This window comes from Cricetulus griseus, chromosome 4 (genome assembly GCF_003668045.3).
Source record: "Cricetulus griseus strain 17A/GY chromosome 4, alternate assembly CriGri-PICRH-1.0, whole genome shotgun sequence".
Classification (NCBI taxonomy): Eukaryota; Metazoa; Chordata; class Mammalia; order Rodentia; family Cricetidae; genus Cricetulus; species Cricetulus griseus.
The window spans coordinates 94,039,089-94,053,508 of NC_048597.1; the positions used below are offsets into that span (position 1 = coordinate 94,039,089).

At 51.4% G+C, this 14,420-nt stretch overlaps 1 protein-coding gene across 3 annotated transcripts in view; it reads left to right on the forward strand.

The window, feature by feature from the left end:
• Positions 1-10,551, forward strand: part of Ube3b (ubiquitin protein ligase E3B) — a 39,306-nt gene extending 28,755 nt beyond the window's left edge. For all 3 annotated transcript variants that reach the window (XM_027415993.2, XM_027415992.2, XM_027415994.2), the window contains 7 exons: positions 841-978; positions 1,186-1,251; positions 2,212-2,270; positions 4,585-4,767; positions 5,054-5,165; positions 7,623-7,715; positions 8,817-10,551. In XM_027415993.2, coding sequence (XP_027271794.1) covers positions 841-978; positions 1,186-1,251; positions 2,212-2,270; positions 4,585-4,767; positions 5,054-5,165; positions 7,623-7,715; positions 8,817-9,008 — 843 coding nt within the window. In that variant the 3' untranslated portion in view covers positions 9,009-10,551. The remainder of the gene's footprint in view (positions 1-840; positions 979-1,185; positions 1,252-2,211; positions 2,271-4,584; positions 4,768-5,053; positions 5,166-7,622; positions 7,716-8,816) is intronic.
• Positions 10,552-14,420: the final 3,869 nt, after the last annotated feature.

Genomic DNA, 14,420 nt, shown 5'->3' on the forward strand with positions numbered 1-14,420 from the left:
TGTAATCCAAGCCTGGGATACATAGCAAGAGACTGTCTCCAAAAGAAGAAAAACATGGTCTGGGCAGTGGTGGTGCATGCCTTTAATCCCAGCACTCAGGAGGCAGTTCAAGGCCAGCCTGGTCTACAGAGTGCGTTCCATGACAGCTAGGACTGTTACACAGAGAAACCCTGTCTTAAAAAACTGATAAAACAAAACAAAACCCAAAACATGCAGTGACATGTAGAAGGTGACATATGAGTGGTTTGTTTTGAGAATGGAACCCAGAGTTTCACATGCTAAATCAGCACTCTGCCACTGACACACCCCAGCCACGTGCTGAAATTTGTTACTTGAAATGATACCTCAGAAGAAGACGGAGCTTCCTGGAAGTTAGCAAACTAGAGCAGAAAGATAGGGTGTAGCCTCAGTGTAGTGGGCACCTGATACCTTCCTCCTTTTAGCCTCTTCTTCAGTAAAGTGGGATGTCATCCATGGTGAGGGCTGTAACTGGCACTAGGTCTGCATCTAAGGACGGTTGTTGGCTTCTGCTCCTTGGGTTCGTGGGGTCAAGTTAGTGGGGGGCTTCTTCAGGACTCATGAAAAGTCCCTCATGGCTTCTGGTGCCTGTCAGGCTGTGGGAGTCGCCTGTCCACTGAGTGAGGCCTAACTCTGCGCTACGTGGTTCCAGGGCCTCTGCCCAAGACCATTGCTCTCTGAGACCCCTCCCTAGGTCATTTCTTAGATGACAGAGAGGTACAGCTTCAGGCTGACCTAGACACCACTGGTGCCCTCAGGCTACCCCTGAAGCCCAAGCTGCTCTGCCTGATGGCTGAGTCCCTGTCCTCCCGTCTCTTCTAGGGGATCGTGGTGGACGTGCCCTTTGCCTCTTTTTTCCTGAGCCAGATGCTTGGGCATCACCACAGTATCTTCTATAGCTCCGTGGATGAGCTCCCATCACTAGACTCGGAGTTTTATAAAAACCTTACCTCCATCAAGGTGAGTGCTGAGTGGCAGGTAACTGAGTGCGCACCAGTGTGAATCCACCATTCCAGTCACTGGAACAGCCCCCAACCCTGAGGCTCACAGCCCCTTCCATCCATATGACAAGTGGCCTCTGCCTGGGGGTGGGGCAACTCTGTGGCCTCTTGAGGAGGGAAGACCTCTGCCTACACAAGCCCCAGTGCTTTCTCTCTGTTCCATTAGCGCTATGATGGAGACATCGCTGACCTTGGGCTGACACTGTCTTACGATGAAGACGTCATGGGTCAGGTATGTGGGCTGATCTGGCAGACTTCTTCCAGTCCTAAGACCTGCTAGTTCATGGGGCTTCCCTCAGAAATCTGCCTACCGAGGATCTGTCTGTCACCTGGCCAGGAGGGGAGGGTTTCTTGTTCTTCTCTGTCAGCCTGGCCTTTGCACGCTTACCTCAGCCAGCTCCCACAGAGCCTGTGTCACGGGACTTGAGGCAGTCTCTGCGTCCACCCAGCCTTCCTGTTCTAGTCTGTGGCAAGCTGGAGATCCGTGCTGAGGACTGGTCATATAAATGGAGGTTTCTGACCTGAGGTGGAGGGACAACACCTGAGGAGAAGTCCTCTGGGGTCAAACCCTTGTCACAGTGTCATCGGGAGCAGAGGAGGACAGGCCTTGGAGGCAGGCCGGCAGGCAGAAGCCTCGCCTGTCACAGTTCCTGGCACCACTCTCCCATGTCCTCTGCCACTCCTCTGTGTCCCTGCGGGAGGCTCTCTCTCCATGTAGCCTGAGGTCTGCTCTGGAGAAACCGCACTGCAGCCCTCAGCACTAACACGTCTCCTGTGGGTGTTCACACCCCACTGCAGCCCTCATTCAGCACTAGATGGCTCCTGTGGGTGTTCACACTCCCTGCAGTCCTCAGCACTAACATGTCTCCTGTGGGGGTGTTCACACCCCACTGCAGCCCTCACTCAGCACTAGCATGTCTCCTGTGGGTGTTCACACCTCACTGAAGTCCTCAGCACTTCTCCCTCTGTGCCTGGCATCCAGTATCCTTAGTGCACACATTTGGACAAAGGTTAGATGAGAAACCTTTCCTGTGGATCACATGAGACCTGCTTGTCGATGTTTTGGCCCCAAGGTTTTGTTCTCAAACACACAGCATCTTAATTCCATCATTATCGTGGTCATTTGTGCTGGGCCCTTGCATCTTTCCAGTTTAGAATTCCCCCTAGTAATTACTCCGGTCTTCTCCCCCAGCTTGTCTGCCATGAACTGGTTCCTGGAGGGAAAACCATTCCTGTTACAAATGAAAATAAGTGAGTATAGCAATTGGACGTTTAAGGTCAGCACTTGAAAAGACTTCATTCTGGCTCCCGGAGTTATGCTGAGAATTTATTAAGATAGATTGAGGTGGGAAGAGGCCATAAATATCATAATGGAATTTTCTGGTTATAGTTCATAGGCTAGAATTGTATTAAATTCAATTTGCAAAATAAGAGTGGATGGTTTACTCTTAGCAGAAGTACTTTGGAAGGTCAGAGGCACTGGCCACTGTTGTTAGGAATGTAGTGATAGCGCCCCTGAGACACGAGATGGATGCTGTCCTGAGGGCAGGCAAGTAGGGACATTTGAGAGTGACTGTGTGGCTGCTCTCAGGAAGACCGTGTGAATGCAGATGTGGCAGACACACACTTAGAGGTGGGGGCTGACAGACATGCTGAGATACAGAAGCTCGTGCCACACTTAATATGCTTTTAGGATTCCGTGATAATGTCAGTCCCTTTGATCCCAGACACAAATCCCTCGACACATGGTCTGTGCCCAATCTGTCCTGCCTAATTAAAGGGGTGGAACTTGGCAGGAGGAGGGGCACTGGGCCTCTTGTCAGTTTTCTGCCACCCCCGCTCGGGATTTGAACTGTTGGTCTAAGTGTTCATCTGGACGAGGACAAGAGAGGGCTCGGTCCCTGTGCTGGTCCCAGTGCAGACCCCTGCACCTTGTTTCTCTGTGCTCAGCTAGTCTGGTAGACAGTGTGCTTGGGGAGTCTTGTGTTTTAACAGTCAGAAGAACAGACAGTGGTCAGCAGCATTGGAACACTCGTGTTGCCTTGTAACCACAGTGCATTGACTTGAAAACTTAGAACAAAACACTGCCTACAGAGAAGGGATGGGTGAGGTTTGGGCCTTGGTGCAGGGATAAGACCTGGTCCTGCCTGTGCGTGACCTGTGACTGTTCCTCATGGGGCAGAGTGTGAAATAAGGTATAGAACCACTTTTGAGATATCTAGCTGAAAGGGGGCATAAAACTTTTCATAGCAGATATCAGGGAGCTGTGGAGAGGGTGTGTGTGTGTGTGTGTGTGTGTGTGTGTGTGTGTGTGTGTGTGTGTGTGTGTTTGTGTACATGCAAATAACAGTTAGGAAAGGTGACTTCACACAGGCTAAAAGGCCAGGGGAGATGAATCTACACAGGCTGAAGGGCCAGGGAGGTGAGTTCATACATGCTGAAAGACCAGGGGAGTAAGTCTACATAGGCTGAAGAGCCAGAGAGGTGAGTCTATGCAGGCTAAAGGGCCAGGGAGCTGAGTCTGTACAGACTGTGCTGGAACAAGATTCTTACCCTGCCATGAAGCCTAATGGATAATGTGTCATAACTTTGGTCTATGGCAGAGCCTCAGGATATGGCAAGGATTCCAGGTCCTGTACTTGACCCAGGGGCCTGGCAGTATCTGCTTAACCCCCAGGCTTCTGGGCATTGAAGTTTCTCTCTAACACACAAACATACACACAGAGTATTGGTAACCTGCTTCATAGAATACATGGAAGGAGAAGATAATAAAAAATTTAACAAGGTCAGTAACTTTGGCCTGGGCATTGTGGGGCAAAACAGAAATATTTGAGCTATACTTAACATGGAGGGTTTTTTTGCTTTCCAAAACTGTTTTTCTGTGTGGCCATCACCGTCCTGGAACTTGCTCTGTAGACCAGGCTGGCCTCAAACTTGGAGGGCCTCCTGCCTCTGCCTCCTGAGTGCAACATGGAGTTTTTAATTGTGTACTTGGGCATGGTTGCCAACAGATCAACAACACTGGCAAGCTTGCTGGAGTGTCAGCCTGCAGCTGTAGATAAGCTAGATCAGGGTGTGTAAAACGCAAGCCGAAGACCCTTTGCCCATCAGTATTAGTTCATCTAACCTCCCTGTTTAACCTGGGAATGATCTAGCTGCATTTTCAGAGGACATTGGGCCCATCTAGCACCACAGGCTCTAGAGGAACTTTGAATGTGAAGTTGTTGGAGCACTAAGCTGTGTCCTTGAGAGTGATCAAATGGGATTCACCTGTGCAGGTGACTCTTCAACTCCTGAGAACCTGGGGTGTCATCTCAGGGTGTTATGTTGGGGGCCATGGGGACAAGTGAACGAGGCCATGCCTTTGACACTTGGTGCTGTCATGGTGACAGCAATGTGTGACTTGTGAGCTACCATCATGGGCGTCACCATCATTGTTCTGATAGATGCTGGAGTGTAGCTTGTTTTTTGGAAAATGGTTCACAAGTGTTAGGCTTCTTTTAGCCCATCTGGCAGCAGCCATCCCTGGACTATTAGTTCCATTATTTCTCTCTCTTGTTAACAGAATTAGCTACATCCATCTGATGGCACATTTTCGAATGCACACGCAAATCAAAAACCAGACAGCTGCTCTCATTAGTGGTTTCCGTTCCATTATTAAGCCTGAGTGGATCCGAATGTTCTCCACCCCTGAGCTTCAGCGTCTCATCTCTGGGGACAACGCTGAGATGGATCTGGAAGATTTAAAGTAAGGGGCAGTGAGGAGGGAAGGGTGGCATGCTTGGGCCTTCTAGAAGGAGAGGTGTTCCCCTCACTGGGTTTAGTCTAACACAGAGTTCTTCTGGGAGGGCCCTCTGAGGCTCCAGCAGTGGTACCCTGGTTGACAGTAGAGCAGTTCTGGAGCCTCTGCCCATTTAGCTTCCAGTGCTGAGGTCGTGACATGTGAATGTGTGTCAGTGCAGCTGCTTGCCTGTCCCCATGAGGGCCAGAACACTGCTGAGCGCAGCCCCCCCCCCCTCCCCGATTCCTTTCAGGAAGCACACCGTGTACTATGGAGGCTTTCATGGGAGCCACAGAGTCATCATCTGGCTCTGGGATATTCTGGCTTCCGACTTCACACCCGATGAAAGAGCAATGTTCCTGAAGGTATCTCATTTACAGCTTCTGTATGGGATCCTGAATGTGCACACAGCCCTCAGGCCACTCTGCAGTTCACACTGAACACAGTAGGTTATCCAGAGGGCCACACAGTGTCAGCATAGCCTCGCTCTTGTGCCAAAGGCTGAGGAGCCAGAGGGGCTGGAGAGATGGGGCCTGACCTGCTCTCTACTCCTCAATTGGAGCAAGCCCGAGTACCACTTTGCTCCACCACCTCCAGTACTGTCTCATTACTTTAAGAAAATAGTGATGCACACCTTTAATCCCAGCACTCAGAGGCAGAGGCAGGGGGAATCTCTGAGTTCAAGGCCAGCCTGGTCTACAAAACAAGTTCCAGGACAGCCAGGGCTACACAGAGAAACCCTGTCTCCAAAAAAACAGGAAGGAGGGAGGGAGGAGGGAGGAGGGAGGAGGGAGGGAGGGAGGGAGGAGGGAGGGAGGGAGGGAGAAAGGAAGGAAGGAAGGAAGGAAGGAAGGAAGGAAGGAAGGAAGGAAGGAAGGAAGGAAGGAAGGAAGGGGCAATTCTAATATTGCTCCAGTGTAGAGTTTCTCCCACATAAGTGACTATCCCTGGTACCCTTTCTCAGTGGTGTAAAACATGCATCACACACGTGCACAGACACACGTATTCCAAGGAAACACAGTTGTCTACACTGACAGCACTGTGTCTTGTTTTGAGGGAGTATAGGTGTTGAGTCGGGTTCTTTCTATATAACCCAGATTGGACTTAGTAGCCTAGCCTACTTCAGACTCAGGGCAGTCCTCCTGCCTCGGCATCCTGAGTACTGCAATTCTAGGTGTTGCCTCTATGCCTGGCTTATTTATACTTTCTCAAATACAGTATCTGTCATTAACTGTTTGCTGCCTCAGTATCAGTGAAGATGTGAGTGTCCACTATGTCCCTAGGTGTCATTTGTTTTGATGAATGACCTGCTAGTGTAAGCATTTATAGGACACTGAGTAACACACATGCCTGTCTCTGGTATGTGTGGGTAGATTGTCATTAAAAATGCATCATGGTTTTGCCACCTGCTTTCTTTCCCTCTGAAAAGACATTGTCTAGGAGTACATTTAACACCTTGGAATCTTTTCCCTAAGGCCTCCTGGCTGGCTTGCACACTTTCTCTGTCTCTCTGTCTCTGTAGAGAGAGTTTTTTTCCTGCCCGGTCCCGCAGCCATTTAGGTCCAAATAGGCTTAATTATAAACTGTTTGGCTAATGGCCTCGAGCTTCTTACTGACTAGCTCTGTCTTGTTTTTAACCCATTTCTTTTAATCTGTGTATCTCCGTGTGGTTTTGGCCTACCGGAGAATGCCCTGTGTCCTATCTTCCTGGTAGCTACATGGCGTCTCCCTGGCGGCCTCTCTCTGCCTCCTCTCCCCAGAGTTGTCCTCGTCTGGTATCCCCACCTATACTTACTGCCTGGCTACTGATCAATCAGTGTTTTTATTCATCAGCCAATAAGAGAAATGTATATTAGTATCATACATAAGGACATCCCCCACCAGTCTCTCTCTCCCCCCTCCTTCCTTCCCTCTCTCCCTCTCTCCAGGCAGCGTCTCAGGTTTCTAAAGATCCTCTCAGATTTGTCATGTAACCCGTTGCCAAGGGTGACCTTGAAGTCCTCCTGTCTCCACCTCTGAATGCTGGTCTTACAAATGTGTACCATCACATCCATCTTACATGTATGTCAGTTTCTTGTGTGACAGCTACCATGAAGACAGTGTGGTGATGTCACCAACCAAACCAACAGCTGGTCTTCTTTGTTGCTGGCCATTCTGAATTCAGTTCCCTCCTGCTGAGGAGGCCTTCACCTACTCCAACCAACCAGTATACACACAGGCTCCACTCATTTGTGCCAGTGCATGCGTGCAAGATGGTAGTGTGCATCAGTGCATGTGTGCAAGATACCAGCGCATGAGGTTATGGGTTCAGGCTCTACTAGGACTCACTGGCTCCAGGCCTTGGCTCATGAGCAGCACTAGCGTCTGCTCACCCAGCCTCCTCAGATGCCACCACTGCTGTCTTCCTGCTGCTGCTCACTGTGTGACAGTACAGTTAGAGATCTGCTCTAAACTGTATGGTGCTACACCAGGAGTTAAAGGACATCTTCAGGTACAGATCACATAGAAAGCCAGCTTAGTTAGGCTGGAGGAGTGCCTGTGTCAAGCAGTAGTATAAAAAAGGAGACCAGTTTCATGGGATGTCACTCCTAGTTGCCCTACAAGACGCCAATCTTGACAGTGGGCCACAGTTTCATTAGCATTAGTTCCAGAGGGTGGCACTCTTGAGACATGTGATGTGTTCTGGGCACATGTTGGGCAAGCACCTCCCTGTCACCCCTAGTTCTAGTGACAGGTCAGTGAACAGCACATGGAGGCAAAGCCCAGCTGGCTGCAGTAGTGGGAGACCCCAGCTGTCCCACTGACCCTGCCTTATATTGCAGTTTGTGACCAGCTGCTCCAGACCCCCACTCCTAGGATTCGCCTACCTCAAGCCTCCCTTCTCCATCCGCTGTGTGGAAGTGTCGGATGACCAGGTACCTAAGGCCACACTCCTTTCTTTCCTCCTCTGTTGCCCAGTTCTCTGCTGTGCACATCATGCCCCCCACACCCCTGCCTACATGATGGCATGAAAGCCACCCACAGCGGGCACTGCAGACCCAGGCCAGTGTGGGCTGTTGGCACTCTTTCTCTGTGGTCCCTCCTTGGGGAAGGCCTCGGGGAGTGTGTGATTAGGATGCTGTTTTCATGGCTGCTGATCCGGCAAGGTTCAAGGTCCAAGAGGCAGGGTTGAAGGAGGGGTGAAGCTCGGGATAAGGGCCAATTCAGGTCTGCTCCCCAGCTCCTCCCCTGCTGGCTACACACACACCCCGGCAAGCTGCCTGTTGCCTGCATGTTAAAGGAGAATGTCCTAGGATTCATGTGCCCAGTATGTTATGAGCTCAGAAGTGCCTGCCCTGTGCAAGCCCGCTGATCTCCGCCAGTCCCTGTTCACCACCTCTCTTCAGGCTGCACTCCCTTCTGTCAGACACTAGATGGTCCTCCACCTCCAGACTTAGGGAAAAGTTGAGCCAAGTGCTTGTCAGCCATGGGCCACAGTACTTGAAGTCAGAGAAGGGGTGTTAGGTAGCCTTAGTTAGCTGATAAGTGTCATCAACCAGGAGGCCCCTAGTCTGAGGTTGTAATTTTAAAAGGGGGGGGAGCTCGGGAGAAAGATACAGACACCATGGGACAGAGTTCAAGTAGAGGGGTTTTATTAAGGGAAAAGGATTGTAAAAAGGGGAGAGGGGAGACCATCCTCCAGGGACAGGAGCAGCGGGAGAAAGAAAAGAGAGATGGAGGGGCAAAAAGAGAGGGATGGGAGGTAGACTGGGCCCTTTTAAAAGGGAACATAGTGAATAGGCACAGGTGGTGCTCTTGGTGGCAGCAGCTGAGGGCGTATCCTGTCAGGACCCCAAGGGCAGGCCAGTGCAGATGCCTGAATACTAACAGGTGACCTAGCACAGGACTGCCATGCCAGTGTTCAGAGCAGCAGGTGTGCCCCTGAGCCTATCAAGCCATTGGCCTGAGCTGGGCTTCACCTGTGTGTGTGCCTACACAGGCACCTTCTAACCCACAGCTGTGGTGTGTGTTTGCAGGACACTGGGGACACCCTGGGCAGTGTCCTCAGGGGCTTCTTTACTATCCGCAAGCGGGAGCCAGGTGGGCGTCTGCCTACTTCTTCCACCTGCTTCAACCTGCTCAAGCTGCCCAACTACAGCAAGAAAAGTGTCCTCCGAGAGAAACTGCGCTATGCCATCAGCATGAACACAGGCTTTGAGCTCTCCTAGCCCAGCTCCAATCTCCACCTGCCCTGGAGAGCACTACAGAGCCCTTCGGCTTCTGGAGGCACCATGCTCCCAGGGGTGTGGCCAGCCTACTTGAGTCCTCAGACTCTCTCAATAGCCATGAGACGCCCAAGCGTGGGGATGCTACACAGCACACTCAATGTTCTAGGGAGTGCTGTTAAAAATAAGCCCCTGGTTTTCCCCATGTGCCCCTTCCTGCCTTCTAGTGATTGCAGAGGAGCTCCTGGTGGTTCTGTGAGGCTTTCTTCCTTTGCCCTCTGAGTACACACAGCCTGTGCCTGTGAGCTCCTCCTTCCGTTCTGAAAACTCAGGTAAGGCCTCGCCAAGCCTCTATGCACGGCAGAGTCCCTGCCTCTACCCTGCCCACAGCGGCCTCTTCCCAGGCAATCAAACCCAGCTCGTGCCAGGGAGGCTGCCGAGCACAGTTCAGGGTCTTTCCTACAGGGGAGCAGGTGTTCCACACCACAGCCCTCTCTCCCAAGTCCTCAGCAGGCCATGCTGTCAGGGAACCCTTGCTGTTAGCCCCTGGCCTGGGTACTGGTGTCCTAGCTTAGAAGAGAAACTTGCCACCCTGGAGAGCTTCCCCATTTCTGGAGTACCCAGAACCTACTGGCTCTGAGTGTCTGCCCTGCTCGTCACCTTACAGAGAAACACAAGAGCCTACAGCACCCATCATCTGGGCAGTGCTTTGTTCCAGGGACTGCAAAGCCCGTCCCTTGCACAGGAACCCTTCTGCACTGAAAGGCCTAGGAGGCTACGGTGTATCCACATGCCTTCGCACCACCTCTCTTGGCTGCACTCTTTGTTTTGGACCTTATTCTGTTTTCCCACCATTGTGCTCCTGGGCCCTCCTTTTGCCCTTTATCTTAAGACCTTTCTGCAGGTTCTAGATGCTGAGGCAGACACTCTGGGCTCAGTGTCTCATCTCATCTAGTTCTTACACCCTCTTGGAGGCCAGGAGTCCTGGTCCCTCCTCCACTCTGTGGAGCCAGCTTAGGGCTACAGCGCTCAAAGCATGGAAACACCTTCCATCAGGAACCTGCACACTGTGGGAAAGTGGGCATGTCCTGTTCCCGCTGTGGCTGGAAGCCTGGGAAGGGCCCCTGGGCTTCTGGAGAGTGGTGCAAGCCTTGCTTGGATGGAAGGATGGCAAGGTCCTTGGAAGATGTCTGGCAGCCATGTGTGTATTCAGCTTGCCCATGGATCCCTGTGCCCTGTGCACAGTCTGCACAAATAACATGGAGCCTGAGAATTACGGCAAGGACATGGGGAGAGAATGGGTTAAAAACACCAATATCAACTTGACCTGTTTGTTTTTGACCTAGGGTTGTCTGTAGTTCACTTTGAGCCTGCTTTCCAGCAGTTAGAACATCACACTATCCAAGCCCCAAGTCTGTCATAACTGGTGGTCACTGGCACCCGGTTGGCTCTTGGTGGCTCCACAATAGGAGTGGGATTTCTGTTTTAGTAGGTAACTTGTGAACTAAGACATGTCAGGGCTTTATTAAATTTGTACTTGAGCATATGGTGGCTGTGTTCTGGTTTGTACTCAGCCCTGGGCCTGGATGGCTCAGGTCACTTAAGGCACCCACAGTACCAAAAAGACACAGGATGTTTTGACAGACATCCTGGCTTTGGAGCTGAGTTAGGAGAGCTGGGCAGTTATCACATGTGCCCAGCTTTGTCTTCAGAAGTGACATTTGTCTCTCTCTGCCCCCTTCCTATAGGCAGTGGCACCAGGATTGCATGCATAGCTTTGAAGTTTATAATTTACATGGTACCTACAAAAGCCAGCCTGTTTGATGCAGAGAGACCAGATAACTTAGACATGTCTCTTGCTTGGGACGTCTCCTGACATCCCAGTATCCCCACCAATAGAAAATGCTGCAAAGCTGCAGTGTGATATACACCCACCTAAAAGTAAAGCCTGGCTCTGGTGCAGGTTCTAGAATTGAAGTCAGTGCAAATGGCTAGTGTGTTGATGAGGGAAACAAGCAGGATTTCATTTGCTGTGGTGGTGGGGCCTGTGGTGCATATGAACATTTAGATGATGTCTGCAACACCCTGACCACTGCTGCTTCGCCCTCCTTCAGCTGTGCTGCTGTCCATGGAGATCAGGTTGACAACCCTAAAGTTCGGCCAGTGGCTCTCCTGAGTGCACCCTAGTTTGGATGTGTGCTATGTAGCTTCTGCTGCTTGAACGCTGGGCTCACAGGTTCATGCCACTGGAACCTTACATTGGCCAGGCTGCCTGCAGGACTGGAAAGAGGTTCGTTGCATGGACTGTGAAGTCAGATTCCTGGCCCCAAGTCCTATGAGCCCAGTTCCATGCCCATTTCTTTCTGGGAGACACTGGAGATGTCTAGGGTCTGGGCCTGGCTCAGGATTAGTTTCTATATGGCAGTCTACTTCCCCATTCTCCCCTGTCAATTTCAGAAGTTAAGGCTAAACCAGGCAGAGCAGCATACACCTATAATCCCAGAGCCTGGGAGCCTGAGACAGGAAGATTTAAAGGTTCAAGGCCAGGCAGCCTGGAATAAATGGCAGAAGTGGACTCAAGCCATAAAAAAAAGAAAAAACAAAACAAAAAAAAAAAAAAACCAAGAAGCCAAGACTGCCCACAGGCCTGACTAGGCTCTCCGATCAAGCTTCCAGAGCGGCTTCTGTCCCTCAGAGTGGTCAGTGGGTAAAAATCACCTGCCATTTCTTCATGTAATTTACACAGGCTGGAGGCTCATATGTGTTGGACAGTGCCTCGGCAAAGATGCTTCAGCCAGCACGGGGCTGGCCTGAGGTATTTGCACACCTGTGCATCCCCAGGAAGTGGGCTGTGTCTCCCATACCGGTGTTAAGGACCTAGGACAGGCCAGCAGTCCCCAGCCCTTGGCACATGGGTCCTAATGAAATAATTTCTTCATTGTGGTCATGACAGCCAACACTAGTGACAAACATATGTGTAACAGATGGAGTAGTTCAGAAGCCTGGGCTGGGGACTTAACCATCCATCCAGGGCCGAGAACATCCTGCCACAGGGCTCACGTCCCAGCTCTGCTGCCCACCAACTGGGAGTTCAAGCCAAGTTCCCTTGCTTCTTGGAGCTGCAGTTCCACACCCCCCCTCCACACCCCCACCCCCACCCCCACCCCACCAGGACAGCAGAGAATGGGCCCGAGACCCTCATCTGTACCATCTGAGGACAGCTGGTGACTCCTGGTGTCTGTCTCAGGAAGAGAGACCACATTCTCTCTGGAGTTCCTTTGTTCTTTAAACTCCTAGGTAGGAGCATTCATCACTCATAACAGCAGACATCCCAGAGGGTTGCTGCTGGGCCAAACACAAGGCCAGAGCCCTGGCTGTACCCCAAGCTCCTGCCTCACCCGCCATACAGCCTTCCTGGGTTGGGTGCTGTGGCTGCTTTTCCTTCATGCTTCACTTAGACCCTGGGGAGGAAGGGAGGTTTGGGAGAGAGGATGTCAGAACACCAGGTGGTTTGAAGCAAGGACAAGGCTATGGCTGAAGCAGATGGAATAGAATGCTGAACTTGGCCTCAGACATACTTAGATCATCCAACTGACCCTGGGCAACATCTAACTCTCGGCTTCATTCCACATTCGTTCTTGCGGATCATCTTGCAGATAGACAGCTGGAGTTACTGACAGTGGGCAAGGTCAGTCAGCAACTACTAGCTATGGGTGCTCAGCCACCTTGCTTGAACCTCACTCTCATCATCTGAGAAAATGGGACAAGTCAGACTTTTCAAAATCTTTGCCTTAGCCAGTTGCACTGTGGTGTACATGGGTAGCCCCAGTACTAGGGAACCTGAAGCAGGATTGCTACAAGTTCAGAGATACAGAGTGAGAGAAACCCTGTCTTTTGTTTGTTTGTTTGTTTGTTTTAAGTTCGGGTGTGGTAATGCACACCTTCAGTCCCAACACTCAAGAGGAGAGGCAGGTGGATCTCTGAGTTTAAAGCCAGCCTGGTCTCTGCATTCATGGGACAAATTATGCCCAGGTTCAATGAAGAGGCTCAAAAAGGAAGTGTTCGTATGTCTGCCCACAGCAGAGTTTCCACCGTGGAGGGGGGAAGGGAGGCACTGTGGCAAGAACATGTGAGGGGAGGTACCCACTGTCCAGCCTCTGCAAAGAGGGTTTGCTACAGTCTCCCCCCCCCTCCCGGGGAACTTAGAAACCAGGTGTGGCTTGCCTCATTCTACCAATGTTTGGGCAGGTGAATTGGCTTGTGTGGTTACAACTCAAAAACACCCCAACTGAGATTTAGCCCTGGGCCCCTGTGACTTCACTGCCCTGGGGGAGGGGTACAGGGCTCAGGCTATTGCCCAAACTGGGAATCTGAAGCCAGTGGGGGCAAAGCCAGACTCGGAGGAGAGTTCCCTGGGGAGGCAGGGCAGCAAAGCTAAGCCAGGGACAACACAGCGCTGCTTTGCCCACTGGCTATCTGCCATCCTTAGGCACCTGCCAGGCATCTGCATCCATGATCCCTTGCTCATAGTGGCTCCTGTGAACTCCACAGTATCAACTGTCCAGGGCAGGGCGTATCCCCTGTATGTTCTATGGGGGCTTTGGTGTGCAGTCTGCAGGATGGTTTTGTCACTGGCCCATATGATGCCAGATGGGCTGTGCAGCTGCTAGATGTTCTAGCTGAGAGCTGGCCCAGGAAGCCTGATGGGTATTCACTCACCTAACAAATAGGTTCAGAGAACTTCTGTGCCTCAGGCTGGGGCAGGTGTTGCTACAGCCATGAGCAATGTGGGCACTGCCCCCACCCCAAGAGGCTGTAACCAATCCAAAGAAAGAAATGTGGCATTGTGTATGTACCCTGGTCACTCCTTCCAGTTCCTATGTCACCCTATTCTGATGCCCACTTAACAGCTGAGAAAACTGAGGTTCAGGAACTGTCACCCTAATAGTCCAGGTCTAAACACTGCTGTGCCACACCCCAAAGTCCTCATCAGGGCTGAGTGGGCCAGAAGATAGCAGAAGCCTCTAGGCAAAGCTGAAAGGCTGTTCTGTCCCTTGTCTGCAGTTTCTCTCTGTCTCCATCCCCTTGCAAAGCCTTCTGGAAGCAGACACGGTCATACCTGTGTTGAGAGTGTTCCTACAGTGAGGACTCAAAGCTCTGGAATCCTGGGTCCTGCAAACTCAGAGAAAGTGACTGGCCCCAGAGCAGCAGCTGGCCTCCCCTTCCCAGCCAGAGGGAAGCACCAGACTTGGGGGTGTCACCCAAGCCATCTGTCAACTGCCCATCTGGCCCTCCAATAGATTAAACTGGCCACACATCACTTTCTGGTAGGGATACTGTCTCAGAAACCTGTTCTCTGCTATCTTATGGACGCAAGAACATCACAGAGTGTACTCACAAAGCTGTGATGTCACA